At 44.9% G+C, this 15,192-nt stretch overlaps 1 protein-coding gene across 3 annotated transcripts in view; it reads right to left on the bottom strand.

Annotated features, from left to right (window-relative positions):
• Positions 1–2,390: 2,390 nt before the first annotated feature.
• The window catches only part of ALDH18A1 (aldehyde dehydrogenase 18 family member A1), a 29,223-nt gene continuing 16,421 nt past the window's right edge, over positions 2,391–15,192 (bottom strand). For all 3 annotated transcript variants that reach the window (XM_065843296.2, XM_065843298.2, XM_065843297.2), the window contains exons 10-18: positions 13,489–13,562; positions 12,728–12,827; positions 11,903–12,123; positions 8,762–8,899; positions 8,457–8,652; positions 8,192–8,313; positions 5,716–5,902; positions 4,143–4,238; positions 2,391–3,153 (exon numbers count right to left, since the gene is read on the bottom strand). In XM_065843296.2, the coding sequence (XP_065699368.1) occupies positions 2,972–3,153; positions 4,143–4,238; positions 5,716–5,902; positions 8,192–8,313; positions 8,457–8,652; positions 8,762–8,899; positions 11,903–12,123; positions 12,728–12,827; positions 13,489–13,562 (1,316 nt within the window). In that variant the 3' untranslated portion in view covers positions 2,391–2,971. The remainder of the gene's footprint in view (positions 3,154–4,142; positions 4,239–5,715; positions 5,903–8,191; positions 8,314–8,456; positions 8,653–8,761; positions 8,900–11,902; positions 12,124–12,727; positions 12,828–13,488; positions 13,563–15,192) is intronic.

The raw sequence follows: 15,192 nt of genomic DNA, 5'->3' as shown, positions 1-15,192 counted from the left end.
AATTGCCATATGGAAGCTAATGGAGCTGCTTTTCATCTCTAGCTTGTTGCAAGGTACAAAAAGTGATGCAGCAGGCTAATAGTAGCAGAATCTGAGGCATATGTTCAGATTTAACAGGGACTGTTTCATCAACAGTTCTTTCATAAAGTCTTTACTATCACTACATTCAAATATTTTCTACTAATCAATTGAAAAGCAGAGATTAACTCTTCAGGTAAATTTTATTGGCAATGATGAATACAAACCTCTTACGAAAATATTCTTATTTGATGTATAAGAATTGTCTATAAAAATATACTAATATGTAACAAAGCCAGTAACTTCTACAAAACATATAATTCAACATATATTTAACGAAATATAGGACATAGTAAAAACCCTTAATGCTGAGGGCATTTTTACCCCCATTTTGTCAAACAATAACTCGTATAACATAGACAATTACTCATTCCGCTATAGAGAAGTGTTATTACCATAGAAGTCTATGTTCCACCCTGAAGTTACCTGCATCTGCAGGAACATAAAGCCATGACTCTCCTTTGGAAGGACAGGCAGTTATGACCACAAACACATTCTGTTGGTAACTGCACGGTCCTGCTGGTCAGCGTTGTCACAGGGCCAGCCCTGAACCCCAGACGATGCTCCTGCTGCCCATGCGGGTCTGATGCCACAGATGAGCCCAGCATGGAAAACAGACTCCTCCTGGGTAACTGCTGTTGGTTAGCAAGGAAATAACTTCTAAGAAGCTGCCCCTCTAGGAACAAACTTTCTTCTAACAGTCTGCTCTTGAACAAAAGCTCAAGGAAAATACTGCGGGGGGTAGAGTGTTTATATTAAATGGTGATCAAGGGTAGTACTACCCAACTTATACCAATTACAGAAAAAGCCATCTTAGAAGAGTTTTTGGAATTGGGAAAGAGCCTAGTTTCAGAAGAAAAGTGACACATTGAACTAATTTCACCACGTTGTTGTGCTGAGGTTACTCCATGCCTGGTGTTAGACAAATGCAGGAAATTCACTGTAATTACGTAGATTGCCCTTGTCTACACACCAAACTTGCCAGATGCTTTTATTTTTCAGCTGGTTTACCTTCTTCTGAGTTCTTCAGCTACGCCAATTACTCTGAAAAGTAAGTATTACATATAGTATATATGTATATATGATAAAACAAAACAACCAAAGGAAAGCTAAGCCAAATACAGCGAACAGTACCCAGAGGGCAGGCACGGATTGCTTGATCCTCGGTCCTGTCCCTGAGAGACAAAACCAAGCAGTTTTTAACATAAATTATTTTAGTCCGCACTGGAGCTCCTCCTGCAGAAGTTTCTGGTGATGTCACCATTTCCCCTAATTGATTCTAATTGTGTTATAAGAAAATAAAGCGTATTCAAGGGCTCGCTTGCTGCTGCTAGGACAGCATTTGAGGTTTCACTGAGGCAATGAGACAGGCTTTGGGGAAGGTTCTGGAGGTGGTAAAAAGCTGTGACAGAGTGTGGAGTATTTCAGCGACGGGGCTGGAGGGGGATCATTGGGGCCTTTGTACACAGTTATGGTATCAGAACTTTTAGGGGCTGCTTTTCCGCGGGTGGGGGAGGGTGGAGAAGTGTGCAAAGTGGGAGGAGCAGGGTTGGCTCAGGGGAGAGGTGCAGCCCAGCGGCTGCTGAGGCCACAGAGGTCCCGCGGGTCTGCCCAGGCTTGTGCGGGGCAGCAGGGCTGGGGAAGGCTCCGGGAAGCTCTAACTGCTTCGGGAAAGGCCCCTTGGTCGCGCCGGGGGGGCAGCCGCAGTGGGCTGGATCTGCTTTTCCGTGTCTTTGTGCTTCCCCAGTCGCAGCTCTCCGGTAACTCTCGCACGGCTCCATTTATCACGCCTGATTAAAAACATCCTTAATTGCGTTTGATCGGTCGCTTCTGAACTTCGCTACTGGCCAGCAATAGAGGGCAGGGGTGTCCCCGCAGCACCGCCCCCCTCCCGCCGCTCCCGTCCCGCCCCGAGCGCGCGGTCCGGCGGCCGCCGAGACACCGAGGCCCCCCCGACAGGACGAGGCTCGGGATGGCCCCCTCATCGCACCCCCCGTGCCGGGCTGATCCTCCCGCGGCACCGCCCGCAAAGCCCCGCAGGCCGCCCGCTGACCGTGCGCTCCCGAGTCCGCGGGGCGGGGAGACGCGCATGCGCCGGCCGGGGCAACGGGTGTGGCGAAGCGCGCGGCGCGCACGCTCTGGCTGACACCGGCGCGCGCGGCGGCGGCCGCGGGGCAGCGCGGGGGGGCGATGAGGGCCCCTCCCGAGCCTCGTCCTGCCGTGGACGTCGCGCTGCCCTCGGAGGAGGGGTTGCGGAAGGTCACCTTTTATATTAGAGAAAAATAAACCTTCGGTACAAATAAATAACAAACTTCATGTAGAGAATCGTGTTATTTATCTACAATAGTCAACAATACAAAGGATTGGATATAAAAGGTTTCTTGGTCGAAAGCTGACTATGCATTTGGAACATCTATCCCCTTGCACGGGGTGATCAGACACTAAGTGTAAAGCTTCCCGGCCTTTGAGAGCTGCCACGATCGTAACACGGAAGGAAAAAAACAACTATCAAGGTTGTTCTCTAGAACAGATATTTGAATAAAACAAATACTTAGGAAAAAAATTATGCTCCACCACAAAGCATATTTGCTATAGAGAGCATTGGGATAAAAAAAAAAATGCGGCAGATATTTAAATCTTTCCTTAAGTTACTTGTATGTTTTGAATAAGTCTGCCCCGGTAAAAACTGAGGTCAGTTTGCAGACACTATCTAAGGAAAGAGAGGCAGGAAAAAAAACCTTACAGATGGGATCATTTTGTATTCATTATACTGCACAGCAACTGAGAACAACGTTCCTAGAGATGAAAAACAAACTTCTCCCCAGAGAGTGTGCTGAAACCTGAACATCTTCAGGAAATATTTATCCCTGGGGGTTCCCCAGCCCCGACGTTCTCAGTTGGTGTTTCTTTGAGGGAGAGGGAGGCTCTCATGGAGATATTTCATGGTCCCATGCTCTGAGAAGTCAGAAACAACATGATTGTCCCCCCTCAGCAACCATTTTGTAGTTAAGAGTCCTTCAATTCCCACTGGTCCCCGTGCATGGATACGAGAAGTACTAATTCCCACTTCAGCACCTGCAGGAAACACACAGGATACAGGTAGTTAATCCTAAAATGATGTGCACTTCACACTAAGCAGCTTTGCACGTTTATGTGACACCAGCTGCCAACCTTCCAGTGACCTGCCTTTCTCTACTCTTCAAATGCCACCTGTTCCAATTTAAAAGTTAGAGGAGCTTAACTATTACATTATAAATTGTAATGCGTATACTTCTGGCTGCTACAGAGAGAGATGGGTATCTGTACATGGATCTTAGACTTGCTTTCTTAGGGTTTAATCAATTTTTTAAAAAAGCTACATTGGTCAAGATTGTGATCTTGTGTCCTTTTTTATCATATTGAGGAGATATTGCAAGACCCTAACTAGAAGTTTTTAATCACATGGAACACTGAATGTTCCAGCTGATGTAGTAATAGCCTGTTATGGAGATTTCTGAGTTTCTGCCTCAGGAAAGAATGTTTCCCTTGTTTTCTGCAATTCACATTAGGCACACCGGTTTATTTAAGCACCTGATAGCCAGCTGATTCCTGCCCTTCATTCCTCACGCTGCAGGGCTGGCACACCGGAGAGCAGCTCAGTCTGCCCACAGGAACGGAGCACAGCATTACTTACAGCATCATTAAAAAGACAAACAAAATAAAAACTGTTCACCAATTTCAGATCCTGCGCTGCATTGTTCTATCATCTACATGCAGGCAACATACTTTATTCTGATTGAACAGAGCTTCAGAGAATACAAAACATCTTTTCTCCCTACTGCTAAATTAATCCACATAGTCTGTACAGCAGTATTAGCTGGTTCTCGCAAGAAAGAGATATTAAACTGTTGTTCCATGTGGATGTAATGTCTAGACTTCAACCTTTCCTATGGTACACTTTCCTGAAAACCATGTATGAGACGGTAAGATCAGAGACTAATTCTGTCTTCCAGGATTCACACTGCCACATTTTTCCCACAACAGCAAATCCTGCAGTCACCTCCCCACAGTATTTTCTGTCTTACCAAGTCCAAATCTGTAGCCGTCAGAGAACCGAGTACTGGCATTCCAGAAAACACAAGCGCTGTCCACATGCTGGAGGAAGAACTCTGCCATTTTCTCTGGGAAAAAGATGGGGAGAAAAATAAAATCCAGGACATACAGAATGTTCATGCACTCCAATAAACACAGCACAATACACTGAACAGACAGAACAACACAACTTTCACATGCAACCTTATCAGACAGTATTTTAACAGCTTGGGCTAAGACATGTTTATTTATTCCTTCTTCCCAGTATGCTTATCAAGTAGACACAGCTGAAAATGTTGCAAGAAGCTTGCAAAGATGAGAAGAAAGAAAAAAAGATGTGTAATTCTAAACACATCCACTCGTGAACCTGCAAACAGGGACAGTTGTATGACTGGAGAGAAAGGAGAGCTGCCCCAAACATTCTGCAGTCAAATCGAGACAGTTAAACTACAGAGTCAGCTCTCCATTAATCTCAAACATGAAATTGCTCCAGATAATGAAAAATCCTAAACTAAATTGCAATTGCAGGTATAATATTTGTGAAATATAATGCCGAAACACCTAATGAAATCAGCTAACTAAACCAGTTCAAATAGAACATGCAACACCTGAGCGAGCTCAAGCAGAGGCACATGTCTTTGTCCTCCAGAGGACTTTGCAAGGCTGCAGGTCAGATGCCCTCAGCAACACGGCAAACATCACAGATCAGCTCCATTTCATACACTCCCCAGCAAACCACTAGTGCGCCAGCTCCCGTGGCAGTGCCTTGTGGTATCCAATGTATGCCCTTTAGTGATGCTCATTAAAGCTCGGTGGGAAGTACACGAACAGAAGCCTGCTCAACTCATCATGATATTACTGCAGGGGATCCTCGGGAGTTCCAGGCTTGGTCTGAGAGTCAACCTTTGGCTGGGTACAGCTCTAGCTAGGTTTTGAACTAGCACAGTGTTCAACCTGCATGCAGGACAGGTGCTACAGATGGGAGCAGCACAGAGCTGCACACAGGAACACAAATTCACAACAGAGGCAAGAAACTGTAAACTGAAGTAAATGCAGCTTTTATACTAGCGATGCGGAAGTGGGAAGTTAAGGAGTGGGAGAGGCAGAAGGAAGATATTTGTGGTCCTTGTTTGCAAGACATAAAAATGACATGACCGGATCAAAAGTTTGATCTTCCCTGAAATCCCTATTCTCTCCAGTGAGGCACTATAGCAGCTCACCTCATCAGCCTTCAGAGGTCTAAGGACATCTCCAGGATTCAGGAGATGTTCCTACAAAACCCTCTGACGCAGCAAGTCTGCACAATACAGGAACACAAAGCAATTTGCCTGGCAAGAGCATGTGCTGACTTGCTATCAGCCAACTGCTCAAGCACATCCCTTATCATCCTGGAATAAGGGCCACACAACAACATGTTTTCTCTGAGCTGAACAGGACTGTAGCCACATTCAGCTCATCAGTCTCCAGCTGGTTATGCCTCCTACAGACCCAAGAACTGCTGCAATGTAAGTACTTACACTGACACCAAGAACTGGCAGTAGCGTAAGGAGCAGACTGATCACTAACCATTCTCCGTGATGATAACGTCCGTGTGAGAACTTCCATACTTGTGGATATGTTCAACAGCCTCCTGGACGCTGTCCACCACCTCAATGCAGCACTCCAGGTCTCCATATTCTGTGCGGAGAGATTTCACTTCTGAAGGGCTGAACGTCAAGTAAGATGCAAACCTCGGGCCAGCATGGATCTTCACCTGCAATACCAGAAACATTCTGTGCTGCTGACCATATCGATGCCTTCCAGGTGAAAGCGTGGCTTCTTGTACTCTGTGGGATGGAGTTAATTTTCTTCATAGTAGTCCCTACAGTGCTATGTTTTAAATTTGTGACTAAAACAGTGTTGAAAACACACCACTATTTTGGCTGTGACTGAACAGAGCCTGCACAGCACCAGGGCTTTCTCTTTTTCTCCTCTGTCCCCCCAGCAAAAGGGTTGGGAGTGTGCAGGCAGCTGGCAGGGGACACAACCACGACCGCTGACCCAGACGGACCAAAGGGATACTCGGTGCCATATAATGTCACACAGCAATACAAACTGAGGGGTGGGGGTTTCTGAAGAAGGTGGGCATTGCTCAGATACTGCCTGGGCACTGGTCTGCTTGTGAGTCATCAGCTTTGCCTCACTTGTGTGGGGTTTGGGGTGGGCTTTGGTTTGTTTTTGTTTTCCTATTCTTCCACTTCCCTCTCCTTCTTTCCTTGGCTTATCCAACTATCTTTCTTCCAATCCACAAGGTTTCTTGCTTTTGCTCCTCTTATTCTCTTCCCACATCCCCCTTAGGGCAGGGAAGAACGAGCAAGTGGCTGGATGGTGCTCAGCTGCTGACTGGGGTTAACCCACGACACTGGTGAATCAAATGTTCACTGCAGGCAGGGTAAGAAAAATAAGCCTACACTTTGGGAAACCTATCAGACTGGTGAACCAGCAACAAGGTACAACAATAGCTCGCGTGCTAGGTTGGCTGCTGACCATGACATGCTCCTACTCCAGGACTCACTTCAAAGTATTTAAAGAAATCACATCATTTGGAGAGGACAGTACAACACTAGTACTGGGAAAACACCTAAAATGTTGCAGTCAGCCCTTGTTTAAGAAAGCAAGTGCAGTGCAGAGAATAACTACAGGAATGTTTCCAAGTTTGCACCTACAAAAGACTTAAGATCTTGAACAGCTCTTACCCTTTTACTTTGTAAACTAACACCAGCCTTCTCTGAAGCATGTGTTTCAGACACAACGGAGTTACTGGGTCCATAACAAGAAAACTCACGCAGATATTTTTCATTTGTTATAAAGAAGAACTAATGCATTATCAATATCTGAGTTTAATCATAGCAGCTGAGACACCTCAACAATGAGAAATAATTTAGAATCCTGATGCAGCAGAGAAATCCCCATGCAATTGAACACAGGAAATTTTGACAAAACAGAAATGGAAAATGAGGCACAAGCCTGCAAAATGTGAAGGCTTTTAAAAAGTTATCTGTAAAACTGCATTTTCTTGTGCAACTATAAGTTACTTTAATTGCATAATCCTGCCCAATATTTGCATGTTTCTTCTTTTCAGGTCAGATTAGACACAGGTAACATCTTCCCCTCTGTACTAGGAGCCAGGTGGGTGATGGTGGAAATGCACCAGTCATCACATTCCTCCCATCCAAAGCCCAGAGATCCACCCTTCACTCTACTCTTCCTCAGAAACAACCAAACAAGATATGGACAAGATTCATTAAGTGAGAACTTGCTCCTGACTAACTATCAGCTTCTTTTACTATGACCATTTCAACATCATCAAAACATATGGCTTATTTTACCTGCATTAATTTACCTGCCCGTACACTCTATTTGCCATACATATACTGCTGTGCGAAAATCCATGGATATTTCTCTCCTGATGCACCTCTGCTGACAAAACATTACCCACATCAAGACAACTAATTAGTATACTGTCCTTTGGCTGTTTCTTTAATATACTAGGAGGGAAAACAGGTGGGGATAAGGGCATGCAAGATGAAAGGCTTTTAAAAATATTGATGAAGCAGAAACAGAATGGAAAAAAAAGAGGAATTGGCTTGGGAAGCTAAATATATCGATTCAAGATGAAGAGGCTTTGTGTCTGGTAAGTTAACAGCAATTAAGTCAGAATTAAGAAGGTTAGAGAAAGAGTTGTGTATATGCTCTTCTAGAGCAGAAGATTATTTTCGCCATATAAAAGGAAGTGTTCCTATCCCAAACTGGCACACAGTTGCACTGAAGAAGCTGCTTTCAGATCATTTCTACAGAAAAACTTGCATTTGTGTGGAGAAGCAGAGATAGTTGTCTGTAAGTTCATCTATGTGTACAAAGAAACATATGCATAACTTGAGTGTTACTGCATCATAAAATTGAACAGGGCTACATCAGCCAGACCAAATGCTTCTTAAGTGTTAGAAACAAAACAAAACAAAACAAAACCCAACACAACAAAACACAAGAATGAGTGACTAACCTGTTCTACTCTCAACATGTCTATGATCTGATCAAACAACGGGGTTCTCAGCAAGTCTCGATGAATTAAGAGAGTTTCCAGAGCATTACAGGCAGCAGGGTATTCACACTTTGAGTCTCTGACTGAGGTTTAAGAGTAGATAACTGGTTACATAACATTTATGACAAAGATTTTGAACAGCATATGAATTATCAATTACCATAACCATATTGCATACTCCAAATATCAAGTTCAGTTACACCCAAGTCACCCTCTCCCCGCTTACTTATTCGTGTGACCTTCTCAACACTGGCATCCGTGTCCACATACACATGGCAGATCCCTTCGCTGTGTCCCATTACTGGGATTCCCTTTGCAGCTTTCTGGATATCCCTGACCAGCTGTGATGAACCACGTGGAATGATTAGATCTATCAGTTTATCCAAACGGCAGAGATCTTCTACTTCCTCTCTTGTGTTCACCTGTGGTAGTTGCAATATAGTCAGTCTGTGGTTTCAAGTCTCAAGTTCTGCCCATACTTTTTATACATACCATAGCAAAGAAATAGTTGATTTAATTCTAGGCACTTACTAGTTGCACTGCATCTTTGACTCCATGAATGCAGAGTGCTTCTTGTACCAGATGATGAAGGATTTGATTGCTATGTGCTGCCTCTTTCCCTCCTTTAAGTAGTAAGCCATTTCCAGTGGCTATGGCCAAAGCAGACACCTGTTAGAAAAGATTTAAGAAAAAAGAGAAAAGTAATTTGTCTCTATTGGAATAACACCCACAAAATCCAATAAGAACAGGATCTTTAATACTGTTGATTTACTCAATATTAATCTACAGTTTTCATTTTATGGCACCAAAAAGTCATTACAAGTAACAGCACATTGAACTCCAGAAACAACATGTATTAGTGTTTCAGCAACAAACGTGAGTTCTTAGGGTACTGTTGGCAGGAGGAGGCTGCAGTGGACAAGCCAGGGGAAACCCTGGACACAGGCTCTGGTATGAATATGGGGCAGCCACCCCACAGAGAACGACATTAGGTGAAGAAAATCTTGTCCCTGACCATTTTGGCAGAAAGTGGCTAATGAGCTATTCCTGTGAACACAAAGGACGTTTGCATCAACAGAAGCCACGAACAGACAACACTTAAGTGTGGGGAAAAATACCTTCTAGACAATAGGCCCAGAATCACCTGTATCACTTTGCTTTCATGTTTATAGCCAGAAAGAACTGACTGAAGTTGTTGCCCTTCTATTTAAGGTTCCAGATTCCACCTGTTTGAGTCCAGCAACACAAATGGACTATATTTCTAAAAAATGCTCCAAAGAAGCCACTGCCTTTTCAAATTTAGATTAAAAAATAACTTCTGCTGTTGAAAACATACACCCAGTCTCCAGACACTAGTTCTTATTGGTGTTTTTCCCCACAAAACTGAAAACCTCTTTAACAGAGGGGTGGTGGTAGGTTTTTTTATTATTTTTTTTGTTCTTTTCTACCTAGGACTACTTCAGATGTTATAAAGCTCTCTTCCCAGACTTTTTTTTTTTTCCTATCCCTTTTTGTCTTCCTCACCACAATCCCATTCTCAGTGGCCTCACAATTTGTCCACCTATTTGAAAAACAGAGCATTTGAAAAATATAGCATACACTCCTTTGAAAGAGAGAGACATCAGCTACTCAAGGCAAGAGACCACGGCTGAAGTCCAGAAAGACAGACCATAATTCAACAGGGAGACATACTGGTTATCTACGAAAAACAGGGCTGGCAGCAAGGAGGTAACACTGGTAGACGAGGGAGACTTGTGCCTTTCCGTTTGAGGGGAACTTTGCCTTTCAGTATGAAGTGGGGACCACCCACAAAATTCAGTCCTCAAGTACCAAGCTGTCCACTGGCTGAGTCTCATTCCCTTTTAAAGTGCCTGTACCTATCACTTTACCCTCAAACACCTGCTCATCTGTTAGAGAACACCGCACATGATCTTCCTAAACACCTAACGTTAATTGGGGGAAATAGCATTGATAATTAAGATGTTTGTTTTCTTTCAAAAATCTATTGCAGTTGCTCAGTAAGGTATGCACAGAATCCCAGCCTGGTTGGGGTTGCAGGGACCTCTGGAGAGGGGTCCTCACGTAGGGTCACCAGAGCAGATCACACAGGTGGGTCCAGGGGGTTTGAATGTCTCAGAGAAGGAGACTCCACACCCGCTCTGGGCAGCCTGGGCCAGGCTCTGGCACCACAAAGTAAAGAAGTTTCTGCTCATGTTCAGATGGAGCCTCCTGTGTGTTTCAGTCTGTGCCCGTTGCCCCTCATGCTATCATTTGGCACCACGGATAGGAGTCTGGTCCATCCTCTTGACACCCACCCTGGAGATATTTATAAACATTGATCAGATCCCCTCTCAGCTTCTCTCCTCCAGCTGAGCAGCTCCAGCTCTCTCAGTCTCTCATAAGAAAGGTGCTCTAGGCCCCTAATCATCTTCATAGCCCTTCAATGGACTCCCTCCAGTAATTCCTTGTCCTTCTTGAACTAGGGAGCCCAGAACTGGGCACAGTTCTGCAGATGCGGCCTTACCAGGGTAGAGCAGAGGGGGAGGAACCTCCCTCCACCTGCTGGTCACACTCTTCCCAATGCACCTCAGGTACCATTGGCCTCTTGGCCACAAGGGCACATTGCTTGCTCATTGTCAACCTGTTGTCCACCAGAACTCCCAAGTCCTTTTCTGCAGAACTGCTTTTCAGCAGGTCCACCACAAGCTGTAGTGGTACCTGGGGTTCTTCTTCCCCAGTGCAGGACCCTACATTTGCCCTTGTTGAACTTCATCAGGTTCTTCTCTGCCCAGTCCTCCAGCCTGTCCAGGTCCTGCTGGATGACAGCACAGCCTCTGGGGTGTCAGCCCTTCCTCCCAGTTTGGTATTCAGGAATCTCAGAACAAGATTAAGGTTTGCCTCTGCAATGTTAGGTCAGCCCCATATTTTCATGCACCGTAAGAGCATTTACTCACAGCAATACTCCCACACAGACCTGCAGACGGACATATTTGCCTTTAAGATGCCTGCCTTATTCCTGGCAGAAGATAAATGACATTCACGTACAGTACAGTATTTGAGATTTTCACTAGCCTCTCCAGCAACTTCAGTACTTAAGAACTTAGACACCAATTTTCATCACGCCCATCTCATTGCAAGTGAGTAAACACTGTCATTGTGCCTCACTGCACACAGCAATATCAGTACAGACCATGCAGAGCCTGGAGCTTCTGTGCTTTCTGTGCTCAGACTTTTTTAACATTTTTTAATCACATATTCCACCACAGTTAAAGTTAATTACTAGTATCTTTATTAAACAGTTCCTTTTTTAATTCCTGCCTGCAGTTCATCTGTATGCAGTATGGACAGATAGAACAAGTGCTCATTGGCAAGAGCTGCCCAAGCTGTGAGTTAGGCACTGAATATACCTTCGTGAGACATACGCAGGAATCACAACACCTGAATGCAAGATGACTCCTATATGTTGGATTTTTAAAAATAAACAAAACAAAACCACAAAACCAACAAAAAGCCCACAAACAAAAACCCCAAACCAAACCAAACCAAAAACAAAAAAACACACCCCCACAAAAAGACAAGACTTCTTGCAGCCTCCCATTTGCTCACCAACAGAAATACCCGTGTTTTGTCATCAAGAAATTCCCAGCAATGTAACCGACCCTCCTCACATACCTGTGGAAGACAGTCAGGACGGGACTCAAAGATCACAAGAAGGACACCAATCGGCACTGTCACCTGCTCCAAATCCAGGTCTTTTGCTATACGCGTTCGCCGAATTATTCGGCCCACGCTGTCCTTTGAGGACGCTGCGATCTGACGCAGACCAATAGCCAAGCTGTTCAGCTTTGACGCAGACAAACTTAGACGTTTCAACAAAGGAAGTGCCAGTCTTCCTAAAGAAAGAAAAAATGGTGGTGGAGTTAGATTGGCCTGCCTAGGCTCAAGCAAAAGCAGCTTAAACAACTCGTGAACCTAAGGAAAAATCAGATACTTCCTATGCCCAAACAAGAAACCCACCCATGATGAAAAATGCACAGCATTTAGGTCTGGTAGTGACAATAAAACCACTCAAATATGACAATGATTCCCCCCCCGCCCCGACATTTTCACATTAGGCAGTTTAAATGATTTGCACAGGAAGCAACATCAACATCCACAGTTTAAGGTTTGGCCTATTTCAGGTACTGCTGTATGTCCAAATTACTCCTTTGCCTCCTTTCGCAAAATTGAGGTAGGTTTTGTTTGTTTGCTTTTACAATACACTGCTTGGTGTTTTCCAAGGCCTCAGTGTCTTCTCTGACGAAGGTATCTGTTTTCTGCAATTAAGGAAGCTGCCGCTCTTTACGCTGACAAACTCTCAAGGTCCTGGGTTCATTAATCTGTGGCAGCCATACTACCCCATCGCAGGTGACAGAAGATTCTAGTTTTGCTCATTTCCTTCAAGGCCCAGAGAGATTAAAGACAACAGGATTACCATAGAAGGACTTGAAATACTACCTTTATTTTCAGCCTCTTCTAAATCCTTTTTGTTTGCTAAGAGAATTTCTTCTCTCTGGTCAGTTAGCAAATCAGCAAGACGATAAATAATCTCGGCTCTCTGAAAGAGAAAACAGTTTCTGAACAGACTTCTTACACATAGTCTATGCTATCTGACATCTGGTCCCCTTCAGTTCATTTATGTTAACCACATCCTCTCACTGTCTTGATTTCCCAAATACCTGAGGCCAGCTGATTTTTGAAGGCTGCATCACATCAAAATATGAAGCTGAATGCTGCTTCAGCCTTGACTTTGCTTTCTACTATTTTGCTTTCCATGTCCAGGCTTCTTCACCAAACCCACAATGTTCTTCCTTTAAGATCACCTTGTCTTCTTCACAACCGATGCCATATTCACCCACCCAGCTGCAGAGCAGGGACTGAGTGTCTACAGCTCCTCTTCTGCATGCACTACACGAGAGTGAATGGAGCAAGTTGTTCCAGGTAATTCTTCAGCAGCTCTGATCACAATTTCTGTGTCATATTCCACACTATTAAAATTTTATATAAACCCCACACGAAAACATATATTACTTCATAGACCCACAATACATTATCTTTCTGCTCTTCTCATCTCTTTAAGCATGCTACAATCCAAATTGTGGACCTGGCACAGAAAGAATAGATTCTCGTCCCAAGGGGCCCATTTGTGTTATAAATCTGTGTTGTAAAACCCACCACACATTCACAGCTTAACAAGCAAGGCCATATTGTTCTGTCACCTGCTCCGGCTGCAGAGCTGCCAGCGTCCTGCCACCAGCTCGCGCCATTTCACCCTGCTGCTCCACTGTAGGACCTGCAGAAAACCAAAAACATGCCATGCAGACAAAGTAACAGTGCATGTGGAAGTGAACACTAGACCTTCCAGTTCTTTGCTCAAAGCAGGAAAGCAGGTACAGAGTCTTGGACATAGTCGAGAAATCTGTTGTATGCTAAAAAAGGAAAATCTCTGCCCGACACAAAAATCCTGCTATGGCCCCCAAACGTACAAAGTCACCACAGGGATTCTGCAAGGTCACCAAGTCAGAGGCAAGTGCACACCTTGCATCAAACACACTTGACAGAGGGCAGAACACCGGGACAGCTGAGTCTCAGGGCACGGCAGGCTACTGAAAGAAAGAAGGCAGACTTTGAAAAGTTTTGGTGTCCAACTGAGGAAATCAGAAAGGATTACAAAATAGCGTGGGAATATAAAAATGGAAGTCAAAACTCAATCAGAAAAACGGCTTTCCCTCTGTCTTCTCCTGCATGCATTTTAGAAGGGTTCCTATAGAAGGGGTTTGGTTTTTCTTTTTTTTTTTCCTGACAGGACCTCAATGTCTCAAACTGAAATTATATGGAACAGGTTACTTCTGTTTCTGTTTCAAAACAAGTCACCGCGTTCAGGTAGCATTTCCCCAAAGAGTTCACAAGTAGCTCATGGATAAACTAAGTTGTGATTTTTAACTCTCCAGAAGTTGTCTGTAAAACAGATAACTTGAAGGTCACAAATATGACTCAGCTTCTATTTATGAAGGGTCTCATGGAAATTGCCAGAGCAGGAACTCCAATGCTATGGAAAATGTCAAGAGCTATACTGGGAAGTGTAAGAAAAGAACTTGCAGACACATGATTAATTAGACCTATTTAAGAAGTGCGAAAACAGTTTTTAAAGTGAAGTAACACTTTACAAAGTATTGTACGTTTTGGTGTTCTTTAAGAAAAGTGAGTGTATGTAAGCAGAAATAGTAGATTTTTAACAACTACTTGAATTTCAGAAGTGTGTTCTTTGGAAGATACTGGACAAAGGGGACTGGAGTAAACGCTTGCACAATAGCGGAAGAGCAACAGTAAAATTCCACATGGACTTTTGCTGTTTGCCATATTTGTAAGTGAGTCAGCATGGGGTCACAAGATGAAAAGCTTTGCTGCTGATACAAATTTATTACAGTGGGACTAACTGCAAAGTGTCACAATTGCACTTTTTCCTAGAAAGCAGCTGTGCAGAGGAGTTGAGCGGGGCCCGGCCCGGCCCAGCCCCGCCGCAGAGGAGTTGAGCGGGGCCCGGCCCGGCCCAGCCGCGCCGCAGAGGAGTTGAGCGGGGCCCGGCCCGGCCCAGCCGCGCCGCAGAGGAGTTGAGCGGGGCCCGGCCCGGCCCAGCCCCGCCGCAGAGCAGCTCCCGTGCCCTGCGCTGCCCCAGGAGCGTGGCCGGCGGGGGGACCCGGCCCCTCAGCTCTGGGGAGCCCACACCGGCAGCGCTGTGCCCAGGGCTGGGCCCAGCGCCACTGACACCGACACTGTGGAGAGTCCAACAAAGGGCCACAAAGATGACGGAGGGACGGGAGCATCGCTCGTATGAGGAGGGGATCCCATCAGCGTGTACAAACACCCGAAGGGACAGCGTGAAGAGGGAGACAGGCCGTTTTCAGTGGTGCCCAGTGACAGGA

This window comes from Patagioenas fasciata, chromosome 8 (assembly GCF_037038585.1).
Source record: "Patagioenas fasciata isolate bPatFas1 chromosome 8, bPatFas1.hap1, whole genome shotgun sequence".
Lineage (NCBI taxonomy): Eukaryota > Metazoa > Chordata > Aves > Columbiformes > Columbidae > Patagioenas > Patagioenas fasciata.
The sequence above is the reverse complement of the archived record's forward strand: the minus strand, read 5'-3'. Positions and strand labels throughout refer to the sequence as shown.